The sequence below is a fragment of the Anas acuta genome, chromosome 3 (genome assembly GCF_963932015.1).
Source record: "Anas acuta chromosome 3, bAnaAcu1.1, whole genome shotgun sequence".
NCBI lineage: Eukaryota > Metazoa > Chordata > Aves > Anseriformes > Anatidae > Anas > Anas acuta.
This window is the reverse complement of record NC_088981.1, coordinates 45589430-45605226: the sequence shown is the minus strand read 5'-3', so window position 1 is coordinate 45605226 and position 15797 is coordinate 45589430. Positions and strand designations below refer to the sequence as shown.

The 15797-nt window shown below is 42.1% G+C and overlaps 1 protein-coding gene across 1 annotated transcript in view; it reads right to left on the bottom strand.

The window, feature by feature from the left end:
• Window positions 1–15544, bottom strand: part of PDE10A (phosphodiesterase 10A) — a 366309-nt gene extending 350765 nt beyond the window's left edge. Inside the window, exon 1 of the mRNA XM_068676942.1 lies at window positions 15407–15544. Coding sequence (XP_068533043.1) covers window positions 15407–15497 — 91 coding nt within the window. The 5' untranslated portion in view covers window positions 15498–15544. The remainder of the gene's footprint in view (window positions 1–15406) is intronic.
• Window positions 15545–15797: the final 253 nt, after the last annotated feature.

Here is a 15797-nt window from a genome sequence, read left to right as displayed (position 1 = left end):
CACTTGAAAACATGAAAGAACAAAAACCTTTAAGAGACCATCTTGTCTCAAGGGAACTACCATTAGCGATGGTGCTTCTTCAGCAGATAGTTCCAGTACACACAACAGAAGGCATGCCCCACATGGCCATATTCTTAAAAATAATAATAAAACACCACATCTCCCTTTCTCTCATCTCATGGTGATCCAGAGGACTTTCCACAGAGGAAGGGGTTGTTTATACTAACTGTCACTTAGGCAAGAAGCAAGAGAAGTTAGTAGCCATGATATAAAACATCTCTTTGAGCTACCATAAAATAAATGATCCACTACTGGAAGCAAAAAAAAAAAAAGGGGGGGGGGGATGACGACTGACTTCCAGAATAACACGAAGATGAAACTGCCAAAATAGAAAACATGCCTGTTTGCAACTCCTGCTAAAGAAAGAAGCCCACTCACAATAAGGATAATCCAGTAATTTGCCTTCTGCAGGGAAAGGACTCTCACAACACATACAAGGTGTTTGAAATGTGAAATTTCCATGCAAAAACAGTGACAATATTCAAATGCTGTGCAAGTTTACTACAAAATAAATAAAATGTTCAACAAACAGTTATTAAACAGCATATTCAAAATGAATATTTTTTCCCATAGAGTTGCTTAGAATCTCATGCCACAGCCAACTCAATCACCTTAACCAGCACACCAAGAATATTCATGGTAGGCCCCTCACCACCTCATGCAAGGGTGAGACCCTTGGATGAATGGTGGATGAACGTTCATCCCAATCTTGTTTTCCCAAGCAGTACCAAACTGGTGCTCTAGTGCAGTTACACAGAACCCAATTGTACTGGCCAATGGAATACCTCTAACTGATGGCTGTCACTACGTAAAGATGTGACTTAACATCATGTGCTATATTCTGTGCCATGTCAAAAAGAACAACAGTAATTTCAGAAGTAAAATTCTATTACTACATATGCTCCAATTCAAAGTATTGCACTTGACTCATGATTTGGAAAACAAGGCTGTATATCAATATATGATGAATTACCAACTTAAAATCAGTTCTTGTAGGCTAGCAGAAATCACAGAATTGCCTAGGTTAGAAGAGACCTCAAGATCATCAAGTCCAACCTCTGACCTTACACTAACTAAACCATATTCCTAAGCTCTACATCTAAATGTCTTTTAAAGACCTCCAGGGATGATGACTCCACCACTTCCCTGGGCAGCCTATTCCAATGCCTCACAACCCTCTCAGTAAAGAAGTTCTTCCTAATATCCAACCTAAACCTCCCCTGGCATAACTTTAGCCCATTCCCCCTCATCCTGTCACCAGGCATGTGGGAGAATAGACCAACTCCCATCTCACTACAGCCTCCTTGAAATGTACCTATAAAAAGCGATAAGGTCGCCCCTGAGGCTCCTTTTCATCTTTATCATCTTCTTTAAGAAGAAAAAAAAAAAAGTAAGAAATAAAATTATTGCATATTTCTACAAACACCTACTACTCAAAGTATCTGTTCTGGTAGTTGGATGAGTTCTGTCTTGCAGTTAACCAATACCATCAGTCAAGCTGACAAATTCTGAAATAAGAGAAATAAAGGCAAAAGCAGCCACTTCACAGAGAGAGCTAAGACTTAACAAGTGCAGCAAATCATAAACTATCTTACTACTATACGTATGTAAACTCACTCCACTCTTGTAATCATTTCCAACATCCTTTCAGAACATCCTTCAACTCTTACTAAGCATCATCTGCTCCACCTGGATAATTCAAATGACTTTTTTGAGCAGGTGCTTCTCATTTTCTGCTACCTGATAGAAAAACTCCTGAGTTTAAGTTATTTTAAAATACAAATGTCCAAATGCAATGCACCACTATGTGGATACAATAATTAGGTTTGCAGAATTAGATAAAGATGACATCACAAGTCATCTCTTCTTCCTTCTTCAGTTCCTAACCCTGCTTCTTACCAAGTCCCAAATCTGACAAGATGGTGGTCATTCATCTAGAAAGCAAATTGTGAGCAAATCGGGCTAGATTTAGAAAGAGGAGAAAAGACAAGAGAAAACAAGATGAGCAAAGATAAGTGTAATTATGACAACCTGTAGCCAGCAAGAAAGACATTTTAGTTTAGTTTAGTTCAGCACTGCCTGGTTATCTTTGTACTCTTCAGTGCTTAGCAAATTGTGAGAGAACATCTGCTGGTACCAATCTCACCCAGCTGATGAAACAGCTGAAGAAGTTAATAGCTTCTGACCTCAGCTGAGGGGCTGGTCATGATAGCATAAGACTCACTATGTCTGGTCATCATTTAAATAAAAATAAGCAGAGATTTCTGAGACAAAATCTGACATGTAAATAAAAGAAACAAAAAGCTAATTACAAAAAAAAAAAAATAAAAAATGTGTAGGCATTTTGTTTTATCAAACAACAAAAACATGCAAGGATTTAGTTTTAACTTCTGGAGTTTTACAAATGCCATGCTCCAGACTGAATCCATCTCTAATAACTCTCAGTACAACAGCTGTACAATTGAACACCATTTCTAACAACACCAGCATGGCATTCACTTTTATGCAAGTATCTGAAGTAGATAAGAAGTTACTTAATGTCCCTTATTATTTTCTAATAAAATGTGAAAAGTTAAGAATACTGAAAGTTACTGAAAAATAGAGCTGTGCCAGCAGTTTCCAGTGATGTCCTTAACATGATTTTTCCTCCAAGTGACATCCAAGTAGTTACAGAATTTTTATATTCCAGCCCAGCACTCATTTAAAAACAAACTTTGTGTACCATGTGGTACTCCAGAGACATCTGAAGGATGGAAGAAATGGTTAAGAAAAATCACCACATTGTACTACTTTATCACAGCACTAATTTAGGTTTCCTAATTTAGGCATAAGCAATCGGAGAGAAGGAAAGCACAGCCAGTGTCCTGCCACAGAATGTGAAGAGTCATTTTAGAGACAAAAAAAAATAAAAAGGGAGGATCCAAGATCAAACACCAGAAATATGGTGAAGGGTGCAATGAAGTCACGGCATTCCCTGTTTGGAAACTTTCCAGGATTTCCATACTCAATAAATCTGTCTAGAAACATATATTGTGTCTTTATTGTGAGGAAGCAATTTAAACTTGTGTTTCAAGAGTCATACTGAAACACACACACAAATTTTACCCACCACCACAGCCAATAGCAGAGATCTCCAAACAGAGATATTAAAAAAACAAACAAACAAACAAAAAAAAAAAACAAAAAAAACCTCTGTATTAAATGTGTGCTACTCCTAGAGTCTTACCTGTGTCCTCCTCAGTAGTACTTAACCAAGCCCCTTATCTGTGGTCAGTTCCCCCGCTTGATGCTAAAAAAAATACAGTAAATCATCACCATGTGGATTTGTTCTCCCCCTCTACTAGATTTACTGGGCAGCAGCCATCAAACAAACAGCCCCAACCACCCTAAAACAGTACTCCCTCACTATCAACACAAGGTCTCTCTAAATACCCCAACGAGGTGCTTCAATTACTGAATGATTTTTTTCTCTCCCCCCCTTTTTTTTATTTTATGAGAGACTTTTCACAGCAGAATAAAAGATGAACATTTTGAGTTTATTTTAAAGAAGAGTACATTCAAGCAATAAAAGAAGAAATAATGATCAAACAAGATGTTCTGTATGCTTAATACAACTACTTTCAAAAATAAATAAATAAACTGACTTTTGCTTTTAGTAAAAAGAGACAGGTTATTAAAGTCAATGAAACAGTCACCCTCAAACGCCAATATAGTTCAAAGGACCACCTTACCATACCAGGATGGACCAAGACCTATGTCCCACATAGTTTATACAAACTAACATAGTATAACTAAACTATGTTAGTTTGTATAAACTAACTAGTACCATTCAGGCTGAGTTATGACATACCTACACAGACCTGAACAGTCTATGTGTGTGTTTGCAAACAGAGGCAATTACATCAAAGGCCACCAAAGGCTGTCTAAGATATTAGGTGGTTTGCCATGACTATGAACATAAAACATGGCAAAAGACTTTTTTCTGAGCTTTTTTGACTTAGAAGCTCTGAAGAAAAACATTCGAGCCCAATCCCGCTTCAGTGTGTTTGGCTTTAGATATTTTCCTCTCACCTACATATCCTTTTCCATCCCGCCGTTTGAACAGCAACGTTATCACAAAGCACAGATGCAGCTGAGTACCACAGAGACAGGCATTTCTGATGAAAATGGAAATAGTACCAGAAAACGGCACATAAGGGAGATGGTAGGAGCACGGAGATAGAACTTTCTTGCCTGTGCTCCCTGCCTACTTTGCTGGTCCATCACAACACACTCTGCCCCGTTTGCTGCTTCCCTTCTGTCCCTTCTTGGTTGTCTGCTCAGGACTTCATAGTATTTCTGCATGGCAAAGAAAAGTACTGTGCATAAAAATGGCTTGCTGGATTACCAAAACAGAGAAGAGATGCATAAATAGAGGGAAACATAGAAGGAAGAGCTCAATGACTTGAAGGAAATACCACCACACAAAAGCTGAAACGAGCCATTTTAAAGAAACCAGCCCTGTACGTGTGTGTCAGATTTACAAGACTGCAGGCTCCTTGGAGCAGGGACCACGCAAGACAAGGTGCTTATTCAGTGTTCATGTACAAGCTTGCCATCAGCTGAGGCTGTCTTTGGACATGACCTCACTCTAATAACATCCCCCTTCATCACAGTGGTCCTTGAAAACTGCCTCCTGGATAGTTGATCCTTATTATGGATTTCACAGTAGCTATCGAGTATATTTGTGTCTTTTTTTTTTTTTTTTTTTTTTTAAAAAAAAAAGAGAGAGAGAGAAAGAGAGATACCTGGGGAGTAGCAGGGGGAGAGAAGTAAAAAAGCACGTCTGAACAGATGATCTCTACCGTCCCCCCCTCCTGCTGCTAGAAGCTTCCCACTCAGCTTCTGCTCCTATTTGTTCATCTTTTTTTCTGGCAAGAACTGCTCTTAACTGTGTTAATTTTCCTTTTTGTGGGTTAATGTTGGGTAACGTGCTTGCAATTGCCCACAACTAATAGATTTCCAGTGACTGACTTTACTGCACTCATGGCAGTAAGTAGGGCACATTTCTTGAACCGGGGTCATTTTAAGGGATTCCAGAAAGTACCTTCAGACATTTCGTGGCTTCATTTAAAGAACTACTTTCCTGGTTCCATGCAGGATTTTGAGCAGGAGGACAGTATCTTCAAAGGGAGGTCACTATCCCCCTGAATATTAAGTGAGAACCATTTCAAGAGTTTGTACAAAGCATGAAGCATGACCTTTTTTCATTTATTTATTTAAGGCTAAACTTGGCAGATATGAAAATATCCAACTGTAGTTAGACAGCCATGATCTCAGCTTCTGGCTGTGCAAAGACATCTTAAATCTGTAGGTTCTGTGCAGATCCAGGGGATTTTGCCAAAATCTTTCCTGAAAAAAAAAAATATTAAATATTCCTTCATGTTGAGCTTTACAATTTTTATTCCTCTCTCCTTCATAGTCTATTATAATCCCAAATTAAAAATACATAATGCTTTAGGATTAGCGGTGCTTATTCTGCAGATTCCCAGCCAAAAATGACTGCTATCATTCTTTAATGATTAAAAAAGGCTAAAAGTGTTGCACATCTGCCTTTAAAAAAACAGCCAGACATAGCCAGTTCCTAATTAATCTCTGTTTACCTGGAAGTGATACAAGGAGAAGGTGGGAACACTTTGTCCAACCACAAAATCTCCAGAATGCTGACACCCGAGGCTGGGTTGTTGATACAGAATAAATGCAACCTGCCAAGATCATCCTATAAGAAGCTGCATACCCGAAGCCATCCACATCATTTGATGCCAAGGCCGAGATAGAGAATCGTATAGATGCTTTGGCCTTTCAAAACCTGATAAAAGCATTCCAGACAATACATCTGTATATGTATAACTGCATCATCTCTTCCCCTCCTTGGATTTAGCAGCTTCACATCCTCATAAAAACCCTGCCAAATCTTCATGTGCAGTATTAGTTGCACTGTAATTGAGGTTTCTTCATAAATACTGGCTACCACTGGACAAGACCATGATTTCGTATTGTACAGGGCAGAGAGAAGATGACTACCTGTAGTTTTCCATCTACCTATGCAGACAAACAGCAGCGGGTTTCTTCCCTGAGATGTGGCAGAGGAAGGCGTGTGGCTAGGTCATTTGTCCTCCTGTGAGTTTTACATCTGCACACTGCCACTGTTGCTGTGCCAGCTGTAGGTTTCCCATCTAGTCAAATCCTGCATCTCACGTGCATCTTCAACTCTGCCTAAATCTCAGCATGCAGTTCTTAGATACTGCACTGAAATCCCAAGCACTTTCAGACTTCCTCATGCTAATTCACGCATATACAGTTTGGAGGAAAAAAAAAAAAAAAAAAAGTAGCATAGCATGCACTAAGAGGCCATGCAAGCCAAAGAACTAGTAGTACAACAATGCTGAATGTCTAAATAGGACCTTCTGAAGACAAGGTATCTGTATGTTAGAAATCAGCCTATTTCACGTACCATCACCAAAACCCCAGGTAATTTCCATTATTGGCCTTAAAACCCTGTTTGAGCCACAGCACTGTCATTTGGATTCAGAAGTCCCATTGCAAGAAAGTGTTGCAGTTCTTCACATACCATAAACAAATCAAAACAAAGCAACAATAAAAAATCCACCAACATCCCCAAAATACTAATGGCAAGGACCTTGATTTATCCAATGCAAAGTTTGCCCTGTATATTTTTTTTTTTTTTTTTTTGCATTTTCAAGAAGTTACTGAACTTCACAAGAAGCCAAGCGTACCTTAAAATGAGGGAGAGTGGCAGAGCAGCGAGAACTGACCACAGCTCCATCCACACAGCCGAGGACACTTCGTGTTCTATGGGCAGGCTCACCTGTTAGTTGCCACTTCCCAGATAAACTGTGATGAGCCCTTTTTTGATTTGGCCTTGGAAGAGACTGGGAGTACTCACACATCCTTACATAAAATATTGTCTGAAGATAGAAAATAAAAGCAGAAAAGCAGGAGAAATGCCACTTACTCAACTGCCTGTTAACAGCCTCTAAGTGTGAGTGCTCCCAGTCTCCTTCCTGGCAATGTCACGCAGAGCTAAAACCACCTGTAGGTTATTAAATTTTCTTCCCCAAAACAGCTGGAGTACTTGCATGGGCAGTTACAATGGAGACCTACCATCTACTCTTACTCATTTGCAAACCGTAGTTACTAAGCATAACATTAGAAAGAGATTAACAATATACAGAGTGGATCTGCAAAGCCTGAACAATAACTATAGGCAGCATAAGCCCATCTTGGCTGTAATCAGGCTAAAGGAAATATAACAGAAAGACACTGCAGGTGAAAAAGGATTAAAAAGCAAAATGTAAGTCAGGACTTCACATGGGAATGGTCAAGGAAGCTGACCTGATCACAAACAGAACAGTCAATTTGCTTACCTTACATAGATACTCCTAATACTTGGTTATGCTAACATAAAAGCTACATACAGATTTAGTAATTTTTGTAAAAATGATTATAAAAAGGTCTATTCTCGAAGAGAGCATACTTCTGACATTTAGTCCATTCTCATGCAGAGGCTGCCATCTCCATAGGCACTGACATCTTAGCTTTGTGGGTATTTCAGCTTTAATCTCTAAGTTAAGTAAGTTTTCCCTTGAAGACTCACCATTTTTAATGATTTCCCAGTATAATCTGAGGGTTATCTCTGTTTTCTCTCTCATTTATTTATCATTATTATCATTTCATATTGCTGTCATGTATGACTCCTCCACCTCTGATCTTCATGGCACTGTTTTTATTTTTTAATTCTCCTCTTATGTTGGGGCCCAACACTACCCAGAAAACAACGTAAGAATCAATCTATTACTAATGGACTCTCAGCTGACTTGACTAAAACACAGTGTGGAAGGCTTGACACACGAAATACAGTTGCTTACTCCACATGTTAGCAGACATACTAGGAATGAGCTTAGGAAGACAAGCTCAATTGCCTAATGTGTGGGCACACCTTAAATGTCAACATTATTAGCCATCACACTGCGACTGACGCAATGAACACACAAACCTAATGTATTCAAGCCCATCGAACCCAGACAGTGTCCCTCCTCTCCTCCTCCAGCATAAGCCACAACTGTTGCTCAATGAGTTGCCAAGGTTTCTGCATTATCACTAGTAACCCAAAAACATGATTGTGCCCAAATACTACAGAAAATTTAAGGCCATGGGGAGAATACACAAAGCAGCTTTATTAATAAACTAGTGCTTTATTAGCGATCATTACAGCCTCTGTTTTTGCATGTTATTAACACAATGCCTTTTAAAAAATAAATCGTCAATTTCATGTCACTGGGTGTGCGCAGCTCTCCTCCTTTCCTATAGAAAAGCACCTGCCTGTGATATGTTCAAAGACCATGGCAAGCTGGTGATGAAGCCATAAAATGCAGCCCTCTGACAATACTGTGCTGTCAGGTGAAGGCGGACACGGATCCTCTCATACATTACTAGTAAGGGTAGTAGACGCACATTCCTTCGCTGACCAGGAATAGGGAAGCTGCTTCATTTATTCTTTTTTTTTTTTTTTAATAACAGAAGAATAACTAAGGACAAGAAACAAAAAATACAACATAAGGTCAGGGAAATGCAGGCAAACTCATATAGATCTTCACTCTACCAAAAATCAAATAAAAACTGCTAACGTTTTACTTTGCTTCATCTGAAAGATTAGCCACATGTTTTCAATTTCATTTCATTTTGATCCTCCCACCTTTATGGCTGTCCTTTAGCTTTAGAAGGTATTCTAAGTCAAGAGCCTTCCCTCTGTGTCAGCGAGGGTCTCTCTTGCCCAGGCAACACCACTACAAGTCGAGGGAGCACCTGAGGCCGCTCAGGCTCCCTGCACAGTCCGTGGGATGTCTCCCTGGGAGATCTTTTCCACAGTTGCTCCCTCTCCATTGACTAGGGCAGACAAACAGCAAGAAGCAAGCGTGGACTCAGCCAACTCTACAACCTGACTGCATCCAACAGCAGCTGCTGCCTTGAGTCACTGCTCACTGGTAGACTGGAGCATTGCTGTCTCAGGGCTGTGGCCAGGACAGGAGGAACAGATTAATGAACATCTTGTGCTCGCAGCCAGATGGAAACAGGGCTACAGCATCATCACGGCAAGAATTATCCTACAGCTTCATGGAGCCATAACTGGAGTCCCATCACAAAGACCCAGGAGATGGTTTTCCAGGGAAATGGTTATTTAATCAAAGTCCCACTCTCAAAAGTCACTCATACACTCGGGAGACCTCTCTGCTATTTTTCACTGGAACTTCAATTTCTGACACTCCAGGCATTTTTATAGCATTACCATACATGCTACATGAGCAACATAGCTGAAATATCCAAATGCCCACAAATAATTAAAAAGTCATCCCTATTTTTAAAATGTTCAGATAAATTTATTTCTAGGGCAAGTCCGTAATTCATCCAAAGTCACGCTTTCCAACCAAAGCGACTATGTCAAGTACTTAAAATATCAGCACTGTCCCTGTGGCTCTGCCTCATGACGTTGGTCAGGATAGCTTTTTTTCCCCTAAAAAATAGATAGTGACCTCACTTCTTGCTAGCAGCAGCTCCAGACCGAGCTGTGCTATGCAGTACTGCACATGCCCTGTCCTGCATGGAAACACCAACTCAGCACAATGCTTAAGAGTAAGCCTTTTATTTTACTTCAAACAAGGCTCATAAATTTGTACCTCAGCACACACTAACATACCTTTCTGAAACAAATGGGAACAGAAGAGCTCCTCAACAACCTTTATGAGACAGTAGATGGGAAGGCAAGTCAGCAACAACCTAAGGAAGATACTTTTTTTCCCAGTAGTGCTTACAAAGCTATTTTACAGCATATGTACCTTGTCCATGCTCTGTCTCTTCCCAAGCATTCTGAGTTTTCCTTAGCTTTACATCTTTCCACCATTCTGTTTGCATCTCCACATACTTTGAAGTGGGTTGGTGAAGCTGTCTTCCCTTTCAGCATTTTGCATTTGATCCTCTGAAACTAAAAGTTAGACCCAATCTTTCCTTCCACAGCATCTGGAAGGCAAATCCTTGACTGTTGCAGGACAAAGTAATGAAAAAATCAAAATGTAACACAAGAAACAATCAGTAACCATTGAGCTATTCATCTTGGAAAGCATGGTCTTTTCCCCCCTTTAAAAAAACACCTTACAGAACCGTTGTTACTTTTCTGTGCCCCTACCATCCCCCGTTCCCCCCCCCCCCCACAGTGACAAACTTTGCTGAACAAAGTCAAAACTATCACTTTTTGTTTTCCTTTGTATTACAATATTGGCACAATAAATAAATAAATAAATCTGCCCAATAGGTCCCTTCTCTTACCCATGCCCTCACAAATGCATAAGCCTCTCTTGTTAAACTTCTTAACTCCAAGTAGGCAGATCTTCCAGAGTGGGATACAGAGGTATGGTGGGCTTGATTGTTTCATGGATCAGAAGCTAAGTGGAAAGAAAAGAATGACCAGAACACCAAAGATGGAGAGGAGGAAGTACAAGAGAAACTGAAGCCTCTAATAGCACTCACAAGGGAAGAACTGCTTTGCTTTTCCACCTGCATCACAGAAATGTGAAGAATGAGAGCACGCAGAGCTCAAATACCAATTGCCCCATATGGGATAAAACCACAAATGGAGTAAAGACTGAAACTGAACTGATGATGACAGAGTATGAGGTTAGGGGCAGAATTCCAATGCAGAATTTTGGGTTCAACTCTGATTTCCATTACATCGATGCAAGCTTTGAAAAAAAGGTCAGAACTCAATTTTCTATGTCTGATGATCCCAAATTAAGATTTAATAATAATCAATAGTTTCATACCAGACAAATGTGTTCAAGACAAATGTGAATATTAAGCACTCGCACAGATCATCTAGTATTAGTCAAAGACTAGTTCAGTATTAACTGTTCCCTGTAGTAATTACTAGGGAAGTATCCTTTGCGTAGACATGATTCTCCAGAGGGCTACCCTTAATAATAACTGAGACCCTCAAAATCCTGCAAGCACTTCCTTATGCACATGATTAACATCTATGCACGTGGCCAATTCTGATTGAATGAACTGAATTCAAAGAAATTAATCATGTATTAAAAGTCACTCTTAGACAGAGGTGTTTCTAGGAGTTCAACTTTGCCTCTGGAAGTGTTTTGCAACAGTTCCCTCTCTAGAAAACAGTTTTGTAAAGTGCAGAACTCTCTCAACTATCACTCATATTTATGACAATGGAAACCATTCAGCACCCTCAAAAACTGGACCACAGGGGAGGTGGAGGAAAAAATGCATTTATTTATCTTCATGCACAATCCAAAAAAAAAAAAAGAAAGAACAGCCCAATGAGGATTTAGAGTTTCTTCCTCCCCTGGATCCATCAAATCCACCATAATCAGAAATCTCTGCAAGAAAATGTCCAGAATACTGTATTCTATACCCAGAAACTGCTGGATAACGATGAGCAGCATTACTGAATAATTTAAGCACAATGTCATGTCCTGAGAAGTGTCCATATTTTGTTTGTTTTTAAACCAACACCCTCCATTTTTGCATCTTCCACGCTAGCTTTCAACACATTCGTAGAACACAGGGATTCACAGAAAACAAGATTCTTCCCTTGCCACTATTTTGAGCAATGGGCTTATCACAGAAGGGAAGCCCTCTGCTTCAAATGCAATTGAAAAATATCTTTGCCATCGGCTGGCGCTGAAGCCAGAAAGAACTGGTCAAAAAGGAAGGAGTCATCTGCTGAAATACCATTGCCTACATCTATGCTAGATGTTTGGACTACTTTTGTATTCAATTGGCAGAAACAGCACTTCTCAGATGTGATTCTGCTGACTAAACGTAGACTTTCACTTTGGGAAGAGATGAATAGCACCCTGGAAATGTTCTGCTTCCTGACAACAAAGAGAGGCCAGAGAGCTGCATTTCAACAGACGAATATCCCCTTCTCCATGCTGGGTGTCACTAACAAGGTGTCACAAACACCCTGAAGGACCACATCTGGGGAGGCCCTCTCAGCTTTGCCAGAGTTTCTGCAAAATAGGTAGATACAAGTAAATGAGTACAGTTGCCCTAGGCTCCATGCACAGTCATTGGGCACCTCTGAGAGAGGATCAGTCCATGTAAAATCTGAGCTTTCTATGGAAATGCCACTGTGTCTCTACAAACTCCAGGTATGAGCCTTAGAAGCTCACCACTAAATGTAGTGATGCAATGAAGTGCTGTGGGTCAGACACATGGGTTCAGGCACTCGCTGTCGAGAAGCTGAGAGATGCTGAAGGCTCTCATCCCTTACCTCCTCTCCACAACAGCGAGGCTTGAAACATGTGGCATCCATAGCGTCAGACCCTACTTTACCAGGCGAGGTTACGGTATGGATTACAGAGCCCTTCACAGAATGCTTTGAAGAAGAGTAAAACCAAAATCACACCAGAGAAGTTCAAAAAAGATCCATATCATGGCCTACATAGAGTCTGTCCACCCACAGCTTTGCCAACGGAGGATAAACAAGAGCTGAATGAAACTCCACAAGCACACGCTTCAGTTGGCCACAAACCCAACAGAGTCTGGAGCAGCTAAGAATGAATACGCGCCCTCTCACGATTTAAAAACAGAAATGCAGACCCTCAGCAAAGCAGCAATGGGCTTGTTAGCGACGTGTGCCCTCGCTTCACCAGGCGACACGGAGGCTTAAGATGGCAGACCGGGGCCCAGGCCCTCCCGCCCTCACGCTTGTGCCGCTGGGAGAAGTCACCTCGTTAGCCGAGGACAGCAGAGCTCCTGCGTTCGAGTTCTGCAGGAACACAGCATTTGGCAGCCTCCAGAAATCTGAGCTCTCTATTTTTCTTCCCTTCGTTTACTAATGCCCATTTCCCCTTCCCCGCCTCCCTGCTCCCAGCGCACACGTTTTAACGCTGAAGCCCGGCGGTTACATGGCTTTTCCATACTTCTGGGCAAGGGCTGCACACGCTCCCTCCAAACTAGCAAGCATGCTTCTCTACAGGGGCAGTAAGCCTTCTGCAGGGACACGGTGCTTTGCTCTGAAATCCTTCAGATTAATCCAAAAAATCACCTGTGCATCTCACGCCTGCAGAAAGCCTCACACCCACCAGCTCACACAGAAACACGCTCACCACAGCATTGTGATACATGGCACACTCCTAATGGTTTCTACAGCTACGTACCCACAGACAATGTAATTAACAAGCCACATTCCTTCCTGTGAAACACAAGGCAGAAAACAAACAGAGGAAAAGTTCATAAAAATAAGATCTGAGCTCAGAAATAAAACTAAATTTTAATTTCAATTTCACCATTTGCTGTGTCAAGGACTACACAAGCCCGGATTTCCTACGTACAGCGCAGGTTTTCAATCGGTTTGATTTACAAAATACCTTGTGTCCACTTAGAAGGAAAATGATACCTTATTTTCTCTCTTTGTATACACATCAATGCTTAATTAAATATTTCTTTGGTTTCCATTTCATTTGCTTTGTGCACATTGAAATCAAGAAAAAAAAAATCCAATTTTAAAGTTATATTTTGTTTTCTGTTTCTTGTTACATAACCAGAAGTGTCATAGGAAATACTATTGTGGAGTTAAAAAAAAAAAAAAAAAAAAAAAAAAAAAAAGCAAAGGAAGGAAAAAAAAAGAAAAAAAAAGAAAAGAAAAAAAAAGAAAAAAAAAAAGGAAAACCAGACACACACCACTGCATCACAATAATTTGTAAGGTGTTCCTACACCCACTAATGGCATACATTTAAATTAAAATTACACGTAATCTATAGCCAAGTTTCAGGTCTCTGCTGAATGCCCTTCCTGTGTTTAACCTCGTCTATTGCTGACAAAGAGGTAAGATTTTCCAGGTTAGTAACAGCAAAATTCCACATTGCAAAAAACATTGAATGCTGTCATGCAAATAAAGTAATTCACAGTGCCTGAAAATGTCCCTCAAATGTCAAGATTGGTCTTAAGCAGACAAATGATAAGAAAATCTGGACATGAATCTTATTTTCTTGTGGGAGAGCCAAGCAATTTAAAAACAACCACAACCACCCAAAGCCATATCTTTTGAAAGAGATGGTGAATCACTAGGAGTGCTCCTTCCTAACAAAACCAGAAGAGCACACCAGTCACTGTAGTGGAGACATTTCATTGCAAAAAGCAAAAACATCCATGGTGGTGAGTGAATTTCATGATCTGGGCGATGCGTGACATGACGAGCCTCCACGTCCTTCACAAAAAGGCCCCCGGACTCCATGTTGGAGAACACACTCCTTCCATCCCTGCCGGCTCTCTGCCCAGGCTTACACCTGCCCAGACAGAAGCTGCGTATTTCTGAATCCCAGCAGACAAAGAGACTGGGTTGCGGGGCCACCTGAACCCACCGCACCCCCACCACCTCCCATCGTGGTCTCCAAAGCCATTTGCAACAGCCTGAAACACTGCTCTGAATCCAACTGGTATTTTTGTCTCTTCCCTGCAGTACAGCTCCAGCCCCAGAGCACCGTAGCTGAGCTTGGTTCATCTGGGCCCACTTAGTCGAAACAAACACAAGGAAGGGAACCCACTGGGCTGGCTGAGCAGCGAGAAATTCGGCTGCAGAACGCCCTCCCTCACACTTGTGTGCATAGCTGATTTTACACCACCCAGCCTCTACATCGATATTATCTTGTCAAAAAAGTGCAGAGCAGCTTTCACCACAAATACTTGGAGCTTGAAAATTACAGCAAAGCACCAAGGCTGGGGAAAAACCAACTTTAGCTGGATGCAAAGTGCGCTGCAAGAGCAGCACTGGAAGCCTCGACATGACGCAACCGAAATCACACCAGGGATGGGGGCTCACCGAAGGAAGCGGGACCCACGCAAAACCACAACGCCTATACCAGGTGCCTCCAGCTCACCGGCTGCCCAAGCTGAGCACAGCCTGCAAGCAGATTTACACGAGCTACAAATCAATGAGGCAGCGTGGCTACACCACCGCCAGTGACGAGCAGCAGCGGGGAAGGCAGCCAGACCTCCCGGCGGACCCGCAGCCCCCCTCAGCTCCCCACTCTCGCCCCCTTCCCTCTCCCCATCCCCATGCCCCTCTTAACCCTTCCCCTGGCAGAAGTTCACCGTCGGCACGAGGGGACCAGCCCTGCTGTGTGGAGCCCATCGTGGCAGCAGCCTGGCCTACGCGCCCAAGTCACCCCGCTGTCGGTGGGCTGCGGGAGGCCGGCCGGGCCGACGCGCTCCTGCGGTGGGCTGCCGGCTGCCCACCGCCCGGCCACCTGCAGGCCTCCGCCGCCCTACCTTGCTCCTCGCCGGCCCCAAAGCGGGCTCTGGGGTCCTCGGGGGGGAGCCGGGCTCCGCCGCCCTCCAGGGCTTTGCGTTTCTTCGACATCTGGTCGGTGTTTGGGAGTTGAGTTTCTCCTCTCTCTCTCTCCGGGGAGATGAGTGTGTGTGGAGAGAGAGGGAGAGTGTGAGAGAGAGACACGGGGAGGGAGAGAGAGAGAGATTGAAAGAAATCGCTGCTTAAAGAGAGGGGAAGAGACTTTGGAGTGGCTGGAGAGCAAGTAGGAGGCAGGGACTAAGTGGAGAAATCCTACAAATCACAATCCCATCAATTCAGCCCCACGTCTAAAGGGGCTGTTTAGGTCCCCCCCTTCCTTGCTCATTCATCTGAGCGTGTGTGAGTGAAAAT